General features: G+C 35.0%; 1 protein-coding gene across 1 annotated transcript in view; it reads right to left on the bottom strand.

Moving 5' to 3' along the window:
- The window catches only part of GUCY1A2 (guanylate cyclase 1 soluble subunit alpha 2), a 319,325-nt gene that overhangs the window by 31,943 nt on the left and 261,758 nt on the right, over positions 1-25,624 (bottom strand). The window contains exon 7 of the mRNA XM_072729914.1: positions 13,663-13,817. Coding sequence (XP_072586015.1) covers positions 13,663-13,817 — 155 coding nt within the window. The remainder of the gene's footprint in view (positions 1-13,662; positions 13,818-25,624) is intronic.

Raw genomic sequence — 25,624 nt, 5'->3', positions numbered from 1 at the left:
AACAAATGTAAATAAATAAATAAATAAATAAATAAATAAATAAATAAATAATCGTTCACCAGGATCAAGTAGAATTCATTTCAGAGATGCAAGGATGGTTCAATATCTGCAATCCAATCAATAGGCACGCCACAATAGCAATGTGGATGGTCATCTTAGTAGTTACAGAAAAAGCATTTGATGAAATTGTATATACTTCATGATAAAACTCTATGAAGTAGTTTTAGAGAGAACATACTTCAACAAAATAAAGGCCATGTATGAAACAAACACACCTAACATCATACTCATTGGTGAAAAACGGAGCTTTTCCTCTAAGATCGGGAACAAAACAAGAATGTCCACTCTTGGCATTTTTATTCAATGTAAAGTCCTAATGATACAGTCAAATGACAAAGAAATAAAAGTCATCCAGATTGGTAAGAAAGAAGTAAAACTTTCAGTACTTCAGATGACACAATATATAAAACCCTAAAGATGTCACCAAACCTATTAGAACAGTTAAATGAATTCAAAATGTGGCAAGATACAAAATTAACAGAGAAATTAGGTGCATTTCTGTACACTAATAACAAAGTATCAGAAAGAGAAATTAAGCAAACAATTCCATTTACATTTGCAATAAAAAAAGAATCAAATACCTGGGATGAAACTGAACCAAGGAGGTGAAAGACCTATACTCTGAAAACTACAAAACACTGATGAAAGAAATTCAAGACAACACACAAAAAGAAATGGAAAGATACACCACGTTCATGAAATAGAGGAATATTATTAAAATATCCATACTACCCAAAGCAATCTGAAGATTTAATGCAATCCCTATGAAAATACCATAGCATTTATTACAGAACCACAACAGATTATCCTAAAATTTATATGGAACTACAGATAATCTTGAAAAAGAACAAAACTGAAGGTAACACACTCATAGATTTAAAGATATACTACAAAGCTATAGTAATCAAAATAGCATAGATTAATAATAGAACAGGATACAGACTCCAGATATACACCCATATTCACATGGTTATTTGATCTATGACAAAGAAGGCAAGTATATACAATGGAGGAAAGACAGTTTCTTCAATAAATACCAGTGGGAAAGCTGGACCACTTTCTTACTTCATACACAAAAACTTAAAATTCACTGAAGATCTAAATGTGGGACCCATATCCATAAAACTTTTAGAAGAAATTCAGGTGGTAATCTCTTTGACATCAACTTTATCATCATTTTTCTACATAGGTTTTCTCAAGCAAAAAAAAACAAAATTAAAAAAATGAAGTGGCAGGACTACATAAAAATAACCTTTTGCACAGTAAAAAAGGCAACCTACTTGATGGGAGAAGGTATTCACAAATTATTTACCTGATAAAGGGTTAATAACCAAAATAAAGAACTTACACAAGTCAAAATCAAGCAAACAAAGATCTGATTTTAAAAAGTGGGCAGAGGACATGACTGGACATTTTTCCAAAGAATACATACAGATGCCGACAGACACTTGAGAAGATGCTCAACATCACGAATCGTCTGGCAAATGTAAATCAAAACCACAGTGAAATATTACCTTATACCCATAAGAATGGCTTGTATTAAAAAGACAAAAAATAAGTGTTGGTAAAGATGTGGAGAAAATGAGAACCTCATGCACTATTGGTGGAAATGTAAAATGGTGTAGACACTATAGTAGACAGTATTGAGATTCCTCAAAAAATTAAAATTAGAAATATCAAATGATTCAGTAGTTTCACTACTAGGTGTTTACCCAAAGAAGATGAAAACTTTAATTCCAAAAGATATATGCACCCCATGTTTACTGCAGCAATGTAAATGTCCATTAATAGATGACTGATTAAAGAGGATGTTGTATATATCCAACTGAATATTATTCAGCCACAAGAAATAATAAGATCTTGACCCTTGTAAAAACATGGATAGACTTAGAGTGTATTATGGTAAGGGAAATAAAACAAAGACAAGTGCTATATGATTTCACTTATATGTGGAATGTATGAAATAAAATAAGCAAATGGAAAAACAGAAATGGGCCTATAAATATAAAGAACAAACTGGTAGTTGCCAGAGGGTAAGGTAGGGAGGAAATGGGTGAAGGAAAGTGGTAGATACAGGCATCCAGTTTTGGAATAAGTTACAGGGATGAAAAGTATAGCACAGACAATACTGTCAGTAGTATTTTAATAGTGTTGTATGGTCATAGATGGCAGCTACACTTGTGGTAAGTGTAACATAGACTTGTTGAGTCACTATGTTTTACACCTGAAATTAACATAGCATTGTGTGTCAACTACAATAAGAAAAACAATGGGATGAAGCAATTAAATGAATTTTGACTATGTTCAAAGTATTAGGTAATTTATCAACAACATATTTAATCTGAACAATAATTATTAAAAACAGGTACTAATCTTAAAGGAAAAAACTGGGGCCAAAGAAATTTAGGCACTAAATTTCACACAGATATCAAGCTTTAGAGCCTGGATTCCAACCTCAGCACTCTGATCATGGAAATTGTGCCCTCAAATCATTACCTTATCCTATCCATTGCAGATCCCCTAATATGATGAGCTCTACATATAGCAGTAGTTAGACGGTGACTTGGTTTTAACAGAAAGGGACTTTCACAGTGAATGAAAAATAGGTATTTTGAAAAGTCTAGAAGCAGATCAACTGTAAAATGAGAAAAGCAAAAATGTTTGAAGGTTAAGGAAAATTTCCTATCACAGTAATTAAAGAGTCTTTGCACATTTTTATTTTGCAATTAGCAAGCAAATTAATTTTGCTCAGGCAAATCATTTGATAATTCATGCCATTTCAAAATTTGCTAAACTATCCTTAATATAATCAATTATTTTAGTTTCATAGATCAGTAACATAATGATAAGAGACAAGTGTTTATTATGTGTGCACTATTTCAAAACTGGGATGAGTGAGAATAGAGATGGGTGGGTATAAACTTCACATTTATTGGAGAAAATGGGGGAAAACATCAAACATGGAAAACTAAAAACTAACTGTTTCTTTTTTTCCCAGAAATAAAACAAGTAATAAACTGCTCTAGGTGTAAAAGGAATGGTCCTTGGCCATTACTGCATGCAACAAAGATGACTCGCACATGAAAAGTCTAAAAATGAAGACTATATAGAAGTTATGACTCTGATTTTTAAATTTTTAAATTTTATTCCTTATGTCCACAAAATTCTGAGAAAATACCCAATTATTCCAACTTTACAAAAGAAACTCAATTTACATGATATGAAATGAAAAGTGCCTTAGGTAATTACAAGCAAATGATTTCATAGAAACACACTTTGTAATAGTTAAAAATTAGGAAAAAAGTGTCAATCAACAGAGGAACAGACAAAGGAATATTAGGATATGGTACAGTCATACGATGGAGTATAATAATTAAAATGATGAGCTAGAGCCATATGTCTCATCATTGTGTTGATAAAAAACATACAAAGTTTTGTTTAAATAAAAACCAATGTTAGAGAAACTTTCATATAGTGAGATATCCCTTTTGCAAATGAAAATACATAAAATTCTATTGTACATGGATATTTTTAAGAAAGTTAATGCACAAAACAGTGAACTTTAAACACACCAAACTCATTTGGATGTTTGTCACAATTAATTCCAAAGGAAAGGTTGTATTTCATTAAGCTATAGCTGAGGCAAATATAATAATGTATTAAATCAGTGGTGAGATCATAGGTATTGCTCCTTTTAATTTTTAGCGCTTCAAAATATTTATAAAATTTCATTGACTTAAAAAATACTATTTCAGGCAAAATGTATATGGAATAAAAAAATTCAGAAAATTATTTCAGTTTATCATAATATGCAAATAATCCATTCAATGTTTATGATAATCATATAGTCTTAGTAAAAATAAAATGAATATAAATGTCTCCGAAGATTTCAAGATAAAAGACAATACTGGACATTCTACAGGATTTAATTCAGGAAGGAAAAGTGGGAATTTCAAGCTTTCATGAGCTAAACTTTCAGTTTTATTTCTCAAGTTGCCATTTTCTCTAAAAAAGTGCAAATTGCCTCCTTATAGAGAATGTCCCTGAGAATTCAATCCTGGTTAACTCTCAACATCCTTGGAAAGGGGAAGTACATTCTACAAATGTGGGTCACTAATCACCTTGTGCAGTATGAAACACAACAATTACACATGACTGAACTGTGCAGATTAGCATAGAATAAACCAACACAAGGTACTTAGTCACACTGAGATCATTGCCAGGTCCAATGTGCATTGTTTGTAATGGTATCTCTGATTTAAATGGATGTCAAAGGTCACTGAGTCCAAATGCTTTCTGAAGCATGGGAAGACAAGTAGAAATAGCAAAAGGAGATTGCAGTATCATCAAGTTGTGCCCCCATCAGTCAAATGGGGATAAGATTATCTGCTCTCAATCAATGGAGTGTTACCCTTCTGTACCCCCTAATCTGTTCTCCTTTCTACAACCTTGGAGATTTTTAAACCACAAATCTGATCAAGTCACTCCTCTGCTTAAGTATCTCTTCTTAATTCTTAGTGTTAGTCTGAAATCTGTCAACATGACCTACCAGCCTCATTTAAGCCCAATGCTGGAGCTCCTGTTGCTCCAACATTCTAATTGTGGTTACTTCACCTCAGCACTATTCTATTGTAATTAATTTTCTCAGATACATTTATCATCTAGTCTCTGATCTCATACCTGAGGGCAGAGATCCTATTTATGCTACATCCTATTTACGAATATAATTGTAGCATTGGTACCTATCATACTGCTTGGAATATAGGAGGTTCCCACAAGTGTTTGCTGAAAGAAGGGAAGGAGGGGGGAACACAGGGTAGTAGGAAGAAAAGGATTTTGTGTAAAATACAGTAAACGTAAAAATATTTTTATAAAACATTAGTAAGAATGACATGGTTTGGGCCAATCAGAAAAAATATATTTTATAATCTATGCATATGGCAGCTCGATGTGTCTGCCTGTGGCTCTATTTGATTTTTTGTGGGTGGGAGAGGGGACAGACAGTAACACAACAAAATGTTTTGGTGCCTACAGTGGTTGAAATGATTCAGGCCTAAAGATCCTCCTTACCGAGGATCATCATAAACTCAGTATGAAAAAGATTATGAAAGAGGCAGGATGCAAGTACACAGGTCCTGTGTGGCTTGTAGGGGTTCCTTTATTGTTCACATGTAAACAAAGCCATCTACAGCTATCATGTCTCAGCTAAGAGCACAAACTTCTCAAATACTTAATCCATTCTTTACATATCATTTTTAAAAATAGAAACATTTTAACATGAAAACTGTCAGATCATCTGTATGCCCAGAATCGTGTTAGAAAAAGTGGAATAAGTTTAAAAGAGGCAAAACCCTTATATAAATACCCTTTAAATGACAGGTAGTTCTTAAGCAACTTTCTCTTGAATTTATATTTGAAATTGCAGTTCCTTTCTCATCACCTCAGAAATCTGGATATATTTTTCATCTAAAAGAGTAACTTTCTCCATAGATACATCAAAATTTTCAAAATATCACCATTTTGTTATCATAAACTTTCGTTATATATATACAATTTTTTAAAGATATAATTTCAAAAATCAAGGGAAACTCAGGGAAGATTGCAGAGCAGGAGGATCCTGAGCTCACCCTCACCCAAGACGCACTAAGATAATAGATATATCTGCAAAACTAACTCTGAAAAGGACCTAAGGACTGGCAGAGGAGACCTTGCACAATTAGTCCTTGAGAAGAGGCCACATTGAATAGGACAGGAGAGGTGGATTTGGGAACCAAACTCCCAGCAAGACTAATTGTAAGTGGAAGAGACATCACAAGCATAGAAGGCAATAGGAAACTGATACCCTACCCTTAAAGAGCCAGCATAATAACTCTCCCTGAGAAACAACACAGAAGCAGCAGTTTGCAAAGAGCTTGGGGTACATGTAAAGGAGATTTATTTGCTCATCTCAGAATATGTTCTGGAGGGGCAGAGATCTTCAAGAGATTTCTCCAGGAAGGAAAGCATTGGTGGGCATCATTTTCCCCCTCCCCCAGCCTAGGTAGCTGGACACTTGCAGAAGCCAGCATTAACACTTTGTGGACACTATAATCCAACCCACTGACCTTAGCAGACATCTTCCCAAAGCAGCAGCTGCCCTGCCACACCCTGTAAACAGCTCCAGCATGGGCGAGAACCACTCCCAAATGACTTTGCACTGGGGAAGGGGCAAAATAACCCCACATCCCAGAGTGCCCTCAATTCCCGCATCCTGGCCTCTTGGCTGTATGCAGAGGCAGTAATCTCTGCCATTTAGGGTGCCAACAGCTGTGGCAAAGATACTAATTGTAGAGAGTACGACCACTGCCCCCCCCCCACACACACACGGATGAGAACCTCTCAGATTTGTAAGGAGCAAGCCCCGCCCTTTGGTGATAACTACAGTTCTGGCAGAAAGCCTAATTGCAGACAGCCAGCTGGACTTCCAAACTTGCCCACTAATGAGCCCACAGCAACAATGGGGAAACTAAATATTGCTCAGTGCACCCACATGATGCAAAGCAGGTAATGGCAGCAGGTTGGGCTGGGCTGGAGGCAATCACGGCTCAGCCACAATGGAAAGGTACATGTGGTCCATAAAGGGAATACCCCTGAGCACCTAGCTTTGGTGACCAGGGGGCTATCACTATAGGACACCACATGACCTCTTCTACATAAGACTTTAAAGACCAGGAGACATAGCTGATTTCCCTAATACATAGAAACAAACACAGAGTCGGACAAAATGAGGAGACAAAGGAAAATGTCCCAAATGAAAGAACAAGACACAATCACTGTAAAATAACTAGATGAAATGGAGTTAAGCAATATGCCTAATAAGGAATTCAAAGCAAGGGTCATAAAGATATTCACTGGACTTGAGAAAAGAGTGGATGAAATAAGTGAGAATTTCAACAATGAGACAGAAAATAGAAAAAAACCTCTCAGAGTTAAGGAATTCAATTAATGAAATAAAAAATACACTACCTAGAATTAATAGCAAATGAGAGGATGAAGGAGAATGGATCAGCAATCTGGAAAACAGGGTAATGGAAAGCAACCAAGTTGAACAGCAAATAGGAAAAAAAAGTAATAAATGAGAAAAGGTTAAAGGAGCTAAGCAACATCATCAAGCATAATAACATGTGGATCACAGTAGGAGAAGAGATAAAGAAGGGAAAAGAAAACTTATTAGAAGAGGTAATAGTTGAAAACTTCCTAAATCTGGGGAAGGAAACAGACATCCAGGCCCAGGAAACACAGAGAGCCCCTGACAAGATAAACTTAGTAGGTCTACACCATGACAAATAGTGATTAAAATAGCAAAAAGCAATGATAAAGATTCTTACAGCTGCAATACAAAAACAAACAAACAAAAAACAATACAAGGGAAACACCATAAGACTCTTAGCTGATTTTTCAGCAGAAACTTTGTAGGCCAAAAGAAAGTAGCATGATATATTCAAAGTGCCACACCAAAACCACACCAAATGTACTCTATCCAGCAAGACTATCATCTAGAACAGAAGGAGAGATAAAGAATTTCCCAAACAAAAGTTAAAGGAATTCATCACCACAAACCAGCCTTATACAAAATGTTAAAGAGAATTCTCTAAGTATAAAGGAAAGGCCATAACTGAAAGAAAATTATGAAAGGAAAAAATTTCACAAGTAAATTTTACTTGTGAAAATTAGATCAGTCACTTATAAAGTCAGTATTGAGGTTAAAATACAAAATTGTTAAAATCAATTATATCTACAAAAATTAGTCAAAGAATACACAAAATAAAAAGTTATAAAATATGACATTATAAAACACAGAAGAGGAATAAAAATTTAGTGCTTAGAATGTGTTTTAACTTAAGCAACTATCAACTTAATATAGACTGCTATACACATAAGATGTTACATATGAATGCATGGTAACTACAAATCAAAAACCTATAATATATATACAAAAAAATAGAAAGCCAAGCATAACACTATCAAAGCCATCAAATCACAAGGAAAAGAGCAAGAGAAGAAGAAAGAAACATAGAAGAACTATAAAAACAACCAAAAAACAATGAACAAGTATATATGTATCTATCAATTATTATTTTAAATGTAAATGGTCTAAATGTTCCAATGAAAACACACTAGATGACTGAATAAATGAGAAAAATCAAGACCCATATGTATGCTGCCCACAAGTCTCACTTCACACTTAAAAATACATGTAGACTAAAAGTGAGGTGCTAGAAAAACATATGCCATGCAATGAAAGTGCACAAAGGGCCAGAGTATCAATTCTTATATCAGGCAAAATAAACTTCAAAACAAAGACTGTAGCAAGAAATGATGAAGGCCATTACATAACAATAAAGGGAACAATCCATCAAGAGGACATATCAATTATAAATATCTATGTATACAACAAAGGAACACCAAAATACATAAAGCAAATATTAACAGACAGAAATAAAAATTGACAATAAACAATAATATTAGAGGCCTTAACACCCCATTTACATCAATGGATAGATCATCCAGATAGAAAGTCAATAAAGAATGAGCAGCTTTGAAATACACGTTAGACCACATGAACCTGACATACATACAGAACATTCCAACCCAAAACAGCAGAAAACAAATTCTTTTTTAAGCACACACGGAAAACTCTCTAGGACAGATTATATGATAGTCCACAAAATAAGCTTCAGTAAATTTAAGAAGATTGAGATCCTATCAAGATTGTTTTCCAACCAGAACTGTATGATACCAGAAGTCAATTATAAGAAAAATCTGAAACACATACACACACACACACACACCAAACAAACAAGCAGAGGCTAAACAACATGCCACTCAATAATCAGTAGGTCAACCAAGAAATCAAAGAAGAAATCAATAAATACATGGGGACAAAGGAAAATGAAAACACAACAGTCCGAAATCATGGGGATGCAACAAAGAAGTAATAGGGAATTTTATAGCAATATAGGCCTACCTCAAGAAACAAGAGAATTCTCAAATAAACTAACTTTATACTTTAGGAGCTAGGAAGAAAAAAAAAGAACAAATAAACCCAAGGTTAGTAGAAGGAAAGAAATAGATATTTGTGCATAAATGAACAAAATAGAGACTAAAAGAACAATGGAAAAGATCAATGAAACCCAAAGTTGGTTTTCTAAAAACATAAACAAAATTGATAAGAATTTTAGCCAGATTTATCAAGGAGAAAAAGAAAGAAGATTCAAATAAAATCAGAAATGAAGGAGAAGAAATAGCAACTGACACTACAGAAACTCAAAGGATTATAAGAACATATTATGAAAAATTATATGCTAAGATACTGAATGACTTAGTCAAATGGATAAATTTCAGAAACATTCAATCTTCCAAAACTGAATCAAGGGGGGATCCCTGGGTGGCGCAGCGGTTTGGCGCCTGCCTTTGGCCCAGGGCGCGATCCTGGAGACCCAGGATCGAATCCCACGTCGGGCTCCCGGTGCATGGAGCCTCCTTCTCCCTCTCTCTCTCTCTCTCTCTCTGTGACTATCATAAATAAATAAAAATTAAAAAAAAAAAAAAAGAAGAAATAGAGGATCTGAACTAGAGCAACTACTAGTAAAGAAACTGAATCAATAATCAACAAACTCCCAACAAACAAAAGTTCAGGACCACATGGCTTCACAGGTAAATTCTACAAACATTTAAAGAAGAGTTAATACCTACTTTTCTCAAACTTTCCCAATAAATAAAAGAGGAAAGAAAAGTTCCTAACTTATTTTACAAGGTCAGCATTACTGTGATACCAAAACCAGACCAAAGACATCACAAAATATAGGTGGGGGGCACTTAGGTGGTTCAGTTAGTTAAGTGTCTGACTCGGTTTTGGCTCAGATCATGATCTCAGGGTCCTGATATCAAGCCCCACATCAGGCTCCTCACTCAGCAGAGTCTACTTGTTCCACTCCCTCTGCTCCTTCCCCTGACTCAATAAATAAATAAAATCTTAAAAAAATATAAAACAAACAACTAACTATAGACCAATATGTTTGATGAATGTAGATGCAAAAATACTCAAAAGATTAGCACAACTAAATCAACAATATATTAAAAAACATTATTCACCATGATCATGTGGAATTTATTCCAGGGATGTAAGGGTGGTTCAATATGTGCAAGTCAATCAATATGATATTTAACATTAACATGAGAAAGAATAAAAACCATAAGATCATCTTCATCTTCAGATGAAGAGATGCAGTTATAACATTTGATATTTTCAACATCCTTTCATGATAAAAACTCTCAACAAAGTGGGTTTAGTGGGAACACATCTCAACATAATTAAAGGCCATGTATGACAATCATCATACTCAATATTGAAAAACTGAGAGCTTTCCCACTAAGAACAGGAACAAAACAAGGATTCCATTCTTGTTTCAAGGTAGTACTGGAAGTCTCAGTCATAGTAATCAGACAAGAAAAAGAAATGAAAGACATCTAAATTGCTAATGAAGAAGTGAAGCTGTCACTCTTTGTAGATGCCATGTTATTATATGCAGAAAACCCTAAAGACACCACCAAAAAACTATTAGAAATGATAGATGAATTCAAAGTTGCAAGATGCAAAATCCATATAAAGTATGTGTCACATCTAATTTCCTGAATTAAGGAAATCAATTTACAGTTGCACCAAAGGATAAAATACCTAGGAATGAATAAATAAATAAATACTTCTTTTTTTCACACAGACAGGTAGAGACATAGGCAGAAGGATAAGCAGGCTCCCTGTGGGGAGGCCAATGTGGGACTCGATCCCAAGACCCTGAAATCATGACTTAAGCCAAAGGCAGATGCTCAACCACTGAGCCACCTAGGTTCCCCCCTAGGAATAAATTTAATCATAGATGTGACTATATCTATGTCACATCTATGTCTAGATGATCAAAACTATAAAACATTATTGAAAGAAATTGAAGATGAAACAACAAATGTAAAAGTATAGCATGCTCATGGATTTATAGAATTCATATTGTTAAAATGTCCATATTACCTAAAACAATATATAGATTCAATGCAATCTCTTTCAAAATACCCAAGCATTTTTTATAGAACTAGAACAAATAAAATTTGTGAAGAACCAGAAAAGGCCTTGAATAGCCAAACCAACCTTGAGAAAGAAGAATAAGTTGGAGGTCTCACAATCTCAGATTTCAAGATACACTTATAAACCTATAGTAATCAAAACACCAAACTGGCACCAAAAAGGACACACAGATCAATGGAACAGGATTAGAGAATCCAGAAATAAACCTACACATATATGGCTGATTAATCAGTGACAGAGGAGGCAAGAATATACAATGAGGGAAAGACAATTTTCAAAAAATGTTTTTGAGGAAACTAGGCAGCTGCACGCAAAGGAATGAAACTGAACCACTTTCTTACACCATACACAAAAATAATCTCAAAATGGCTTAAAAGCCTAAATGAGAGATCTGAAAACAAAACTTCTAAAAGGAAACATAGGCAGTAATCTCTTGGACATTTTTCTGATATGTCTCCTGAGGCAAGGGAAACAAAAGCAGAAATAAACTTGGGACTACACCAAAATTAAAAGTTTTGGGATGCCTAGGTGGCTCAGTGGTTGAGCATCTGCCTTTGGCTTAGGTCATGATCCTGGGGTTGTGGGATGGAGTCCCGCATTGGGCTCCCCTTGAGGAGCCTGGTTCTCCCTCTGCCTATGTCTCTGCCTCTCTCTCTATGTCTCTCATGAATAAATAAATAAAATCTTTAAAACAAACAAAAAAAGAACAAAATTAAAAGCTTTTTCACAGCAAAGGAAATTATTAGCAAAAGAAAATCTCATTGGCAACCCACTGGCTGCTTTTAGGTAAACAGGCTTGAGAAATGGAATGGAACAGAAAGGACCATAGTGACCACTGGCTGACTACACACAGGCCCATCAGGTAGTCTACCTCAAAACATCCATAGGCCCTAGCTGACTAATAGGCTACTTAAAACCGGGCACAGTTACCAAAAAAGAGAGAGAATTACATATGCTACCATACCTCCTTACCTTCCCTCTTTAAAAGTGGCCCCCACCCACTGCTTCCTAGTAGACAACCTCCCCTCTGCTGTCCTGCCCACCACTCCCTTGCAGTGTATTCAATAAATTTCTACTTCCTTTGTTCTGCCTCGGGTGAATTCTTTCACCTCCCCTGCTACTGGCTTCCAGCCAATCATCGCCCTATTTAGAGGCCCCCATCTGATTGAGAGACACTCCCATTGCGCACCACACTACAGTATTTGTCAGTAAATGAAATAAGAGAACAACAAATACCATAGGATTTCATTTATATGTGGAATCTAAAAACCAAAACAAATAAGAAAAGAGACCAAAACAAACAAACAAACAAACAAACAAACAAAAAAACCCTTGATGCTTAAGTACACAGACCAAACTGGTGGTTGCCATCAGGGGTGTGGGTTGGAGGATTGGTAAAGTAGATAAAGGGGATAAAGTAGTACAGAATTCCAATATAAAATAAATAAGTCACAGAGATGAAAAAATACAACAGGGAATGTAGCCAAAAATATAAAAACATTTTATGGTGACTTAAATTAACTATACTTATTATGTGAATACTGAGTAATGTAGTAATGTATAGGATTGTCAGACTAATATGTCATACACTTGAAATTAATATAAGATTGTATGCTTTACTTCAATAAAAAATTAATAATAAAAGAAAAATATCAATGGTCACTATTTCCAGTCTACAGTCTTACAATATGATTTCTTAGTTATCCAAATCATGGCGCCAATTAGCTTGCACACCAATGCACAGCACAAAACTGAAGTCTAATATATAGGAGATAGTCATACTGTTTTCTTATTCTAGAGAAGTCTACCTACCAATGCATTTATTCATTAATTCAACAAATATTATAGAGTGCTTATTATGTGTTAAGCATGTTCTACAAGTTTTGGGAATATAATGATAAGCTAAAGCAGGCATGGTCCCTCCCCCTAGGAAGTGTAGTAACTAGTGGGTGAGAGGACATCTACCAGGTACAAAATACAGATGTGTTCATCTGTCAGCTATATGTGTAGACTTGCCAATTTATCACCTGTAAGATAGACTTTGAAGTTTTACTCTGTACTTTAGAGAGTCATTATTTACCTTAGTTATTCCAAAGAATAAAAGCAGTCAAAATATCTTTTCTATCTCATTCTTTTGACTTTTATAAATATTGAAGAACATTTTGAAAATGTGCAGACTTTTTGTGTAAGGCAGATCTTCAACATTTGTTCTCCTGTATTTAAACAGGTGTATCTCAAAGGACAGCAACTATGGGAAATGACAAACCTATGTTTACCTCTCAGTCAAGTCAGGCTCTACATGTACTCTCTTGGGGTGCAAATAAACGTTTATGTCACAATTGCTATCTTTCAGACTGAGTGGATCTGCTCCTATTACCTTAGAGAATGACAGGATCAAAAAAAAAATACAGTGTCTCACACATGACAGGACATTAGGTCAAGGCAAGGCCATAGACAGGAGGAAGAGGAAGCCAGAGAACACTTACTGGTAAGTGGTTGGGCTGACATTGATGCGCCGAGGGTGACTTCCTGATTCGAATTTGCTTGCCAGAGTGACATTATTTCCAAACAGGCAATATCGTGGCATTCTCACCCCAACAACTCCAGCGAGCACAGAACCCGAGTGAATGCCTATCCTCATCTAAAAAAGAAAGAAAAATGGAAGGGATATACTTATGCTTTCTTTTGGTATGCAATTATTTTAGTGAAAGGTAATTATGTAAGCCACTGAACTTGGATCTCCTCAAAGACAAGAACTGTGTCTTGGTCATTTTTGTGAGCCTGATATCTGGACCATTAAAGTGGCAATGAACATGAATACTGTGGAATAAATGAATAAATTAACTAAAAGGAAAAATTATGTTTAATTTGCTGAGCAAATCCCATTCTAGGTCAAACTGCTTTTCATTTGTACATAATATGTCCTAATACATAAAAATATATTATTTTCCCTCTAGTTATTTTTACATACAGCCATATTATTCCCTTCATGGAATTAAGCACAATTATAAATTAAATACTTATATTTCTGTTTATTTTGTTTAAGTGTTGAATTGTCCTATGAGAGAAGGATCCATATCTATTTCCTTGCTGCTGAATATTCAGTACTTAGTACTGTACCTAGAGCAAAGCAGGCCATTCACAGTAAGTGATAAATGTTGATAAACTGTCAAAATTCTTCTTGAACATTATATTAAAATGGAGTTATAGAGAATTTAACCCTTGAGTCAGTCAAGAAGTGTTTATTGAAAATCCTAAAAAATAAGTTATGTATATTTTACACTCCATGAATCTGATAAATATTAGTCTGGCCCATACCTTGAAGCAATCCTCAATATGCAGTTGATATACACTTAAATGTGTTTATGGCAATGAAGTTGCTTCTACATGGTCTGCACCAAAATAACCGAAGCTAATGTTGACCAAGTAAGAAGTGATGTTCTAGGTGAATGTGGGAGAGAGGGAAGAGATCTGACCCCTAAATGCCTCCTACATAAGTGTCATCCCTTCACTACCACGTCTGCTTTTGCCCTTGTAGTTGTAAAGACAAAAGTCATTCTGTGACTAACCTTTGTCATAGGACTGGAGAGTTCAGTACTTATCAACTATTAATAAGACAGGCTGAAACCAAGGTGATCTAGCTGCAACTCTTAGTAACCTCTTCATGTACTTTTATAAAAATGATTCTAACATTTATTTGAAAATCCAACATGCTAGGGAAGAATCAAGGTACATTTGAAAAAAAGTATATTTTTCCTATTAGTATAAACATATCTAATAAGTGCACAGATATCATAATACTGTGTATAGACAGAGAGACTAACAGAAGAGATAGCACAGCAGACTTCCATGCATACATAAGTGATTGATATATGATAGAGTTGGCACTTCTGATTAATGAGAAAAAGATGGCATTTCCATTAGTTGCTCTGGATCAACCATGTATTCATGTTGAAAAAAAAAATCCAAGTAGATTAAAGACCTTAATGTAGAAGGCACAACTTTACAGCTTTAAAAATAATTGGTTTTTTAAAAAAGATTTTATTTATTTATTCATGAGAGACACAGAGAGAGAGAGGGACAGAGATACAGGCAGAGGGAGAAGCAGGCTCCATGCAGGGAACCCAATGTGGGGGACTCGATCCTGGGACTCCAGGATCATGTCCTGGGCTGAAGGCAGGCACTAAACCTCTGAGCCACCTAGGGATCCCCAAAAACAATCATTTTAATTAGGATAAAGGCCAATGTGTAGTATCAGTAGTACTCTAAAATGCAGAAACCCTAAAAAGTATAATTTTATTAGTCTTTTAGTAACAGTCTCTAGGTGAGTGGTCCGGGTTGTCAGGAAAGGTCTGTTTGGCAGAGACCAGTTCCGTGTCATCATGTTCTTTCTCATGCCTTATCATCTATTATTTGTTGGGAAACCTGAAGCTGAATCAGGAGCACCCTTGTGTGCTAACTCATGATGGGGCAAGATACACCCTTCTCATCCAGGGGAAGGGTCATGACATTACCTTTTCAGGTGATCATCATTCCTTTGGGTAGATCCAGATTTACATCTGGTATCATTTTCCTTCTGTCTACAAGAGTTTCTTAAACATTTTCTGTACCGTAGGTCCACCAAAGATAAATTCTTTCAGCTTTAGTTGAAAAAGTTTTTATTTTGCCTTCCTCTCTGACCAATATTTTCACTGGGTATAGAATTCTAGGTTGATCTTTTTTTGTTTTCTTTCCTTTCCATCCTTTAGTCCTATTGCTTCATTGTCTCCTCCTTTGCATTATTTCCTATGAGAACACTGCTGCCATGCTTATCTTAGTTCTTTCATGTGTAATAGATCTTTTTTCTTCTGGCTTCTTTAAGTTTTAATATTTTTGCTAGTTTTGCAAATTTAGCTATGATTTATCTTGATGTTCTTTTCTTCATGTTTCTTATATTTGGGGTTTGTTTAGTATTTTGCATGATCAAATTTGGAAGAATTTCAGCTATTACTTCTTTGAATATTTTTTCTATCCACACTTCTTTCTCAGAGATTCCAAATATATGTATATCAGGATATTTGAAGTATTTCCATGATTGAACAATTTATTCATTTAAAATATTTTTTTGGGGGGGGCAGCCTGGGTGTCTCAGCAGTTTAACGCTGCCTTTAGCCCAGTGTGTGATTCTGGAGTCCCGGGATTGAGTCTCACACCAGGCTCCCTGCATGGAGTCTGCTTCTCCCTCTGACTGTGTCTCTGTTCCCCCTCCCCCCCACCCCATGTCTCTCATGAATAAATAAATGAAACCTTTAAATATATATATATATGTTTTTTCTGTTTATTTTGGATAACTTCTATTGTAATGTCTTCAAATTCATTAATATCTTCTTTTCTAATATCTAATCATTTGTTAATGTCATCCAGTGCATGTTTCATCTCAGGCATTGTGAATTTCATCTCTAGAAGTTCAATTTACCAATTTTTTTTTTCAGATATCAAATTACCTTTTGACACATGGAATATAGTTAAAATAACTGTTTTAATACTCTTGTCTGTTAATTCTATAACCTATTAGTCTATTTCAGTTTTGATTGGTCTTTCTCATCATTATGGGTCATATTTTTCAGCTTTACAGCATGCTACTAATTTTTGGTTGCATGTTAGGTATCATAAATTTGACTTTGTTGATGCTGGATTTTTTTTATATTCTTTTTTTAAGATTTTATTTTATTTGAGAAAGAGAGCCTGAGTGGTAGGGAGGGATAGAGGGGGAAGGAGAAGCAGACTCCCCATGGAGCAGGGAGCCAGACATGGGCTCAATCCAGGACCGTGAGATCATGACCTAAGCCAAAGGATGAGTCACCGAGGTGCCCCTAATTTCTTTATATTCTTATAAATATTCTTGAGTTCTATCTACATATATAGTCAAGTTACTTGAAAATAATTTTTTTTTCAAGTCTTGCTTTTCAAGATTTTCTGGGCAAGTCCTGAGCAGTATTTCATGTAGGGCTAGTTATTCCCCACTACTGAGGCAAGAACACTCTTGAGTACTGTACTCAGTACCTATGATTTTATGAGGTTCTCCAGTCTTTCTGATGGGAACAGTTTTTTTTGTTTTTGTTTTTGTTTTTGTTTTCCAGGTCCTGTGTGAGTGCCAGGAACTTTTTCCTCTAGTCCTTCCAGGTGTTTTTCCCTTTTGGGCTCAGGTAATCTTCTCACATATAGACAATAATCAGTGCTTTGCAAAACACATAGGAGGCCCCTTGCTAGATTTCTGGTGGTCTCTTTGCAGCTTCCTCCTTGCTAGTACTCTGCCTGTGACCTCTTGCTTCTCTGATCTCCCCAGACTCTCACCTTCATCTCTTCCACTCCAGGGGTTTGTTGGATGCCTCTGGTTTGCTCCTCCTCACACCCTAGCCTGGGTGTTCCCAAAGCAATATACCAGGGAAATCATATGTTTCATCTTACTTGTTTCCTATCCCTCAGGAATCACTATTTTCTATTGCCTAGTGGCCAGTGTCATAAAAGCTGTTATACTGTATTTTTTTCTCCAGATTTTTAACGTTTAAGCTAGGAGCATAAATCTAGTCTCTGTTTTTCCATATTAAGTGGAAGCATAAATGAGATAATAGTTTTTTAAAGAAATCTAACTTTCTGAAAAATGTAGGCCTGTTTCTGATGAGTGATTGTCTATTTGGGTTTAAAAAAAGGTTAAAAAAAAAAGTGACTAATAATAGTCCTTTTAATCAAGATAATTATAAACTACCTTTCTCTAAAATTATGAAAGCATTTTACAATATTATTATATTTCTTTAGGTTTCTTTTTGCTTTTATAAGGCCTATTTATATTAAATTCCTTGTGTAATGCAGGCTTGCCTGAAAAACACCCAGACCTCAGTTACTAAGATTGTCAGTTTGGGCCTATGATCACTGTACTGCTCCCTTTAAGCAGGCAGAAAAAGAAGTGAATATTACATCGATACATCTCACAGCCTCTTTATTCTGTGCTTTTTGTTTGAGAAAAAGACTCTACACTCCACACCAATTATATAGAAGGCTTATAGACTTCCACCACTGCCTCCTTTTCAAAAGGCCTCAGGGTTTTTAAAAACCAAATTATCAAAATGAGAATTATTATAAACTGAAAAATGCTCATGATTAAAACCCTGATATCCCTGATGGGGGGGGGGGTGGATGGAGAAATGGTCATTTAAAAAAAAACATTATCTCTTAGATGGCCACTTAAAACATGCACAAAAATATCAACAATCACACAAAAAGCACAAATTTGTTGTCATTGTCTCTACTGTATAGTGAAATGAAACTAAGAGTATTATTTAATCTTGGAAGTAAGGAGATACCATGAGGAACTTACAAATCGAGTCATCAGACTATTTTCTTTGAATTTCTTTTGACAACTTATTAAGATTTCCCAAGAATTACTGCCTATATAAGGAAGTGAATGACTGCCTCACTCAGAATATATCAAGAACATCTAGCACTTAGACAGAATAGATACATTTAATTCTCAATGAGGAATTTAGATTCACTTTGGCAAGATTTAACATTATTTAATTAATTTAACCAATCAGTAACATTTGTATCCATCTGCCTAGTATGTCCTAACTAAAGAAGGCTGCTTCATAGTAAACTAGTGGTTGTTAACTAGGGATGTTTATGACCTTCAGTGAACACATGGCAATGTCTTGAGACATTTTTTATCTTAATAACTGGGATGAAGAGCTGCTACTGGCACCTATTCAGTCAAGCTAGAGATGTCCAGGATAGCTTCCCCACAACAAAACGTTTTCTAGTCCAAAGTAGACTAGAAACCCTGCAGAGTCTGAGAAACCCTGCACTAAACGCACTTCTGGCAACCTATAGATATTTAGTAGACCAACATACACACAAAATAATCAATTCTTCAATCAGATCAAAGCTTTGATGCATAACAGTAGACTTTGCTTTTTAGAGAACATTTATAGAAAAAAAATAGATTCTGACCTAGGGATTTATAGAAAAACACAATAACTTTTGAATCCATCCTGAGGTTAGGATATTTGTTACCAGTCCCCTATACCTATATGAAATGTGTGAAATACTATAAAATTCTGGGAAACATCTAAGTCCCCAATTATCAAAAGACGCAGTTATTTTCATAATACTGTACTAATTATTCATTAGCTGAAGCACACAAACAACTGCATTTTTAGATAACATTTCTCCCACGACTCCTAAAAATAGAAGGCTTATACAGTTCAACCTCAGTTAGCCAAAAATCTCCCTGGTTTAGTCAAGAAGGAATCTTTGGGTTGAGAGGGCAGCACAAATTCATTAGTCCTGCTCATTTCACAAATAGACTCAAGTCCAGAGGAGCACAATGAAAAAGAGCAATTGTCCACAGTAAGCACTTACAAAAATCTCAGTTCCCTTCCCATACCTCATGGTACCCATTGCACAGCTATGGTGTCAAGGACAATGCTACAGACTCATGTGTAATTCATTAAATAGATTTAGCAATTCCCCAATGTCCAAATCAAACCGGAACCATGATTAACATGAGTAACGAGCTGACATAACAAGTTATTAAACAAATACCAGTTTGTGCTGAAGTAGTCCAAGCTGGGCAAGGCAGAATTTCTAAATTAAAATAGAAGGCGGAGGATCCCTGGGTGGCTCAGTGGTTTAGCGCCACCTTCAGCCCAGGGCCTGATCCTGGAGTCCCGGGATCGAGTCCCACGTCCAGCTCCCTGCATGGAGCCTGCTTCTCCCTCTGCCTGTGTCTCTGCCTCCCTCCCTCTCTCTCTCTCTGTCTCTCATGAATACATAAATAAAATCTTAAAAAAAAAATAGAAGGTCTACAGCAGAAAAAAACAAGACAGATTTTTAGTAGAAAAAGCCAGTTAGCCATTTACTATTGTTTGCATTTAAGTATTATTCTTAGATTCATGAAGTTAAGATTTTAAGCTGTTAAAAACAGTTAATTAACTGTTTTAATAGGACACTAATATCATAATTCACATTATTAGGAAACAGGGAGGAAAAACAAGTACTTCATTCATCCTTCTACCAGTATTAACATGCACTCTAAGTTTTTTCATAAGATACTCCTTTCACTAATAAAATGAAATAATTGAAATCTATCTTCACATTTTTGTCTTGTTATTTTATTAATAGCCATTATCTCCTTGACAAAAAAAATCAATTAATGCTTTAAATTCTAATTTTAAGAGTTCAAGATTCTCAGGCAGAATATAATAAACTCATAATAACTTATATAGTTTTTCTTAAAATTTCTCCTTATTTCCCCCATGCGCAAGAAAACAGGGAGAAATAATCTCTGTAGATATGTGACATTTTTCTATCAGGGGACTGAGCCTCCAACTGATGGTGTCAAAATGTCACCTTCTCAAGTAGCATGCTTGGACAAATAGTATTTTGGGCAAAATGTCTTACTGTGTTTACTTTAAATATTACAGAGGTATCATTTATAGATAAATTTCAATTTATAGAAAATATTTGACAAAAAATGGTTTTCATCATGGTATGGTAATATATAATTTCAGACACAAGAAATACAGTTACTTCTATAAGATAAAATGGTGAAATTTTAAATAATTGGTACTTCAGAGTTAGGGAAGAAAGTGAATTTGTGATCTTGTTTACATTTTTTGAATGAGGAAGGATAAGACTTTACAAAAAATTATTAGGAGGGCATGCCTGAAATCCTAAAACAGATACCCCTGAAAACGTTATCAGAGACTGCAGAGAAGAGACAGTAATATGGCTCAGCTTCACTGCCATCTTCTTACAGGGCACTGACCATTGTGTATGTGATTATTTAAATATGCTGGATCCCTAATAAAAGATTTACATTTGACTGAACCTGTAGGAGTGTTAACATTAAGGTCTGTGTTGACTCTGAAAATTACCTTTGTGCAGAAAAAAAAAAAATGCTCCAAGAATTGTTTTCCAAAGGAAGAAATTGATTTAAAGCAATTGACATACCTAAGCTAAATGTACATATATTTAGGAATAGCCAACATATAATTTAGCAGTTGAAAAACATACCATTTTGTGCCAGAAATAGGGAGAGTTGATATATCATCTAACACAGTGCTATCCTTTAAACACATAGAGAATTGTTCATTATAATAAAGATTAATAGAATTAAAAAATATTTTAAAAATTTAAGAAAGTGTTACTACTACTTTCTAACAGCATTTCATTTTCATTCTCATATCCAGAAAAGAATTTGAAACCTTTTTATTTTTATTTAAGATTTATTTATTTATTCATGGGAGACAGAGGCAGAGACACAGGCAGAGAGAGAAGCAGGCTCCCCGTGAGGAACCTGATACAGGACTCAATCCCAGGACCCGGGGATCATGACCTGAGCTGAATGAAGACCAGACACTCAACCACTGAGCCACCCAGGTGCCCCTAGAAACCTTTTTCTTAGGAAACATCTAATCTTTGGCTATCTAACAAGGGAAGCTAAGGAAACACTTACCCTACTGATCATATCCATAACATTAATCAAATCATTGTACTACATCTTTACTGTTTAATTACACAGTGAAATTTATTTCTAATATCATAAAAGTATTCCTTGTTAATGGATTCATTTTTAACCAACAAAGTCTGTTAATTTTTAAAACTTCAAAGCTCTTAGAAGCTTCTATTTTAAGACTACCACTTTAAAAATATTGCTACTAATTCTCTCTGTTAACTGATGAAAATCATCTTCTGTCAAAATGTAGATCTTAATAGATAATCTGGAGCAAATTTCTAGTCTAAAAGAAACTTTACAATATTGTGAATTCAAAAAAATGATTTAAAGAAAGCTTAAACATGTAGAAATGCGATAAAGGGATTTAGTAAAGAATTCTAATAGTAAGGAATATGTGTTTATCATTTTATAAATTAATCCATCTAAACTATAAAAATTTATATTTGTTTTTATGTATTTGTATTTTTAATATTTTTATCTATTTATTTATCTTATTCTCAAGACCGAGGACCCAAGTTGACCAATAGGATTACTTTGCTTTCAGAAAAAATATTCCAAAGGTTGAGCCCTTTTAATAATAACCTGGGAAAGGCAAAATTTCAAATAGAAAATAACTCCTGTTTTTTCATCCCTCAAAGGAATGCGGGATGTTTAGGATGTTTGTCCTTCACCCACTCATTGCTTATCTTTCTTTCCCTTCATACCACTGTCTTCTAAAGATTATTATGTAGCAATTCAGTCCCAAACACCTGCTAGGCATTGTGGAAGACAAGAAGGACAGAATGACTTTATTCACTTCATGGAACCTGATATCTTACAAAGTTAAGGAAAGATAGAAATCTTATCTAAGAAAAAATACACGCATGGTCAACAAATATCACCTTCAAGATTTTAGATATTAAAATTACCATTTTGCAAAAACTAAAAATAAAATTTGCAAATATATGATTTTCCACTTAGATACTACTTAAAACAAAGTTCCTCTATGAGAACATGGCATATATTATGATGTCCATGTTTACCACTGATAAATAAATTTTTTCAGGGAAAATTTAGTTCATTTCATGGCTCAGAAGTTCTCTATCTCATAATGCACATGATGTGTATGTAAAAAAACTTTAATGAGTTTGATTATTAAACAGGAATAATTATCCTTTTTTGCAAGCCATACCTTTCTTGTCTACAAGAATTAATGACATAGGGCAGCCCGGGTGGTGGCTCAGTGGTTTAGCGCCGCCTTCAGCCCAGGGCCTGATCCTAGAGACCCAGAATCGAACCCCACGTCAGGCTCCGTGCATGGAACCTGCTTCTCCCTCTGCCTGTGTCTCTGCCTCTCTCTCTCTCTCTCTCTCTCTCTCTCTCTGTCTCTTATGAATAAATAAATAAAGTCTTAAAAAAAAGAATTAATGACATAGACATGTTTACCCCCTCAGGTAAAAGTAAAGTAACAATTAAACTCCTGAGTTACAAGGTGTAACTCTTGGTACACATCAGAATCAACTGGGGAGCTTTAAAACTGCTACTTTGGTTCTCACTTCCACAGATTCGATTTAAGGAGTCTGGAATGAGATGTGGGCATTGAGACTTGCAGCTCTCTCTCGAGTTTCTAATGTGCATCCAAAGTTGAGAACCACAAGTGTAGAACATCATTTTAAATTTCACAGATACATTAACAAATTATCAATACTGCAGGAGCCAAGTTGTTGCAACAGCCTACTCTTTCCCAGCAAATGGTATTAGCCAGCGCTGTGAAAATATGTAATTACTGTCATATTCATACACATATACACAATACCTTTCAATTTTTAGAAGGAAACTCACTATTCCATCTTGCTTCCAGAAAACAACATTCCTGTGTATCGCTTGAAGACTTTTGAAAACAATAAAAAATATATGTTTAATTAAAACATTAGCAAACTGGGGGACACCTGGTTAGCTCAGTCAGTCAAGCCTCTGCCTTCAACTCAGGTCATATTGGGATCCTGGGATGGAGCCCTGCCTCCAGATCCCTGCTCAGAGGGCAGTCTGCTTTCCTCTCTCCCTGTGCTCCTCCCCCTACTCATGCTGTCTCTCTTTCAAATAAATAAATAAAATCTTTAAAAAATTAGCAAATAGGGTAGAACTGTAAATATTCCTCAGACTTAATGCATTTTGGTTGGTTGGAGACAAAGATTTCTTTCAGACGTCAGAACATCTGTTTTTGGATGGGTGGTGACCCAGACTCATATATAGCATTTTATAGCACATCCCATGGCTAGAGGCAATAGGATTAGAAAAAGAAACTATCTCATCTTGGAATGTTGGTCATTAGGGGAGTCCTAGCATAAGCATGGCAGCTAGGATGGAGAGCACTCTAGGTTTATGGGTGCTGAAAAGAGTGCTGTCTCTTTGGAAGTTTCATGCTGGGAATCTGATCCATCACTTAACTTTTGCTAGATAATCCTGGGTAAATTACTTATCTCAATCTTGTCCTCTATAATATAGAGATAATGCATCAGCTTAGGTGGGTATGTAAGAAGTCTTCACTCGTATCCAATAGGAAACATTAGGACTTAACTTGTACTGGTGAAATATTTTTTAAATTTTCTCATACTGCAAGGGCTAGGGAATTTCCTGGTTCACAGACCTTATTCCACAATATGGAAACTAAAACAAAAGGGTAAATGGCCTGCTAAAGAATAGAGCAGTGAGGATTAGACTCCAAATGGAAACACAATTCTTATGGTTCCTACTGAATCACATCTTGGTACTCCCTTTTTTTTTTTTTTCATCATTACAACAGATGAAAATGCACAATGATACTTTATATAAACCTCTACAAAATCTGCTTAAATAGCTAAGCATTATCAAAGGAATAAAACAAGGGAAAGTGTTTTCTGAAAAATTTTTTAAAAATATTTTGCAAACTAACAGAAAGCTACAATAAAATTGAAATAAACAATGCAATTGTCTTAACTAAGCTTACGGAGACGTACCATTAAATGCAATGTGCTCTCTTGGAACAGAAAAAGAACAGTAGGAGAAAACTGAGGACATTCAAATAAATTATAGATTTTAGTTAATAATATGTATCCATGTCAGTTTATTAATGGTAACAATAGTGCTGTACTATTTTAGGGGGGAAACTGGATGTAGAGTTTTGGGAACTCTTTGTACTATCTTTGTAAATATTTTGGAAATACAGAAGTGTTATAAAATAAAAAGTTTATTTTAAAATGTAAAACATGATCCTCCACCAATAAAAGGACAAATGTACAAATGTTTTTTATCTTTACAAATGTTACATACCCTGATCCTGTTATTACTGTTGTTACCGACATTTATTCCATTTGGGCATTAGATGGCGCTCATGATCGTTTCACTGAGCAGGTTGGCTTCTGAATTATCAGCAATAGATCTCTCAATAGATGTTTCTGGAAGATTTGGCCCAATATTGATTTTAAAGGTAAATTTTTTGAAAACACATTTAACCCCATAATAAAGTTTAAAAAGATCTTGGGATGGGAGGCAGAATTAAAACAATGAACAAAACTAGAAATTAAGAAATCATTAGCAGGATTCATAAATCACAAGAGGTCCAATGGTAGACTTCGAGGCATCTACAGGTCTCCTGAAGATGTGCATCTATGCTATATCCATTGTGTTTATCAGCTATTGGAAGGAGGCATGGATACCCCATTATCTGAGAACCATTACTTTAATATTCTTTTCAGTTTCAAACCACATCCATATCTTCAACGTCTATCACTGAATTTTGTATGTAGTATACAATCTTTAAAAGTTTGTTGACTGAATGAGTGAACTGATCAGAAAAATAAATGAAAGGAAATTCTATGCTAAGCACAAATTCACCCTTTCTTTCCTCTAAAAACTTAAAGCAGTATATTTTTTTCAATCAAATTTTTGTATACTTATTTATCTCTATATCCCTCATTAATATTTGCAAGCTAAAAATG

This window comes from Vulpes vulpes, chromosome 12, assembly GCF_048418805.1.
Source record: "Vulpes vulpes isolate BD-2025 chromosome 12, VulVul3, whole genome shotgun sequence".
NCBI lineage: Eukaryota > Metazoa > Chordata > Mammalia > Carnivora > Canidae > Vulpes > Vulpes vulpes.
The sequence above is the reverse complement of the archived record's forward strand: the minus strand, read 5'-3'. Positions and strand labels throughout refer to the sequence as shown.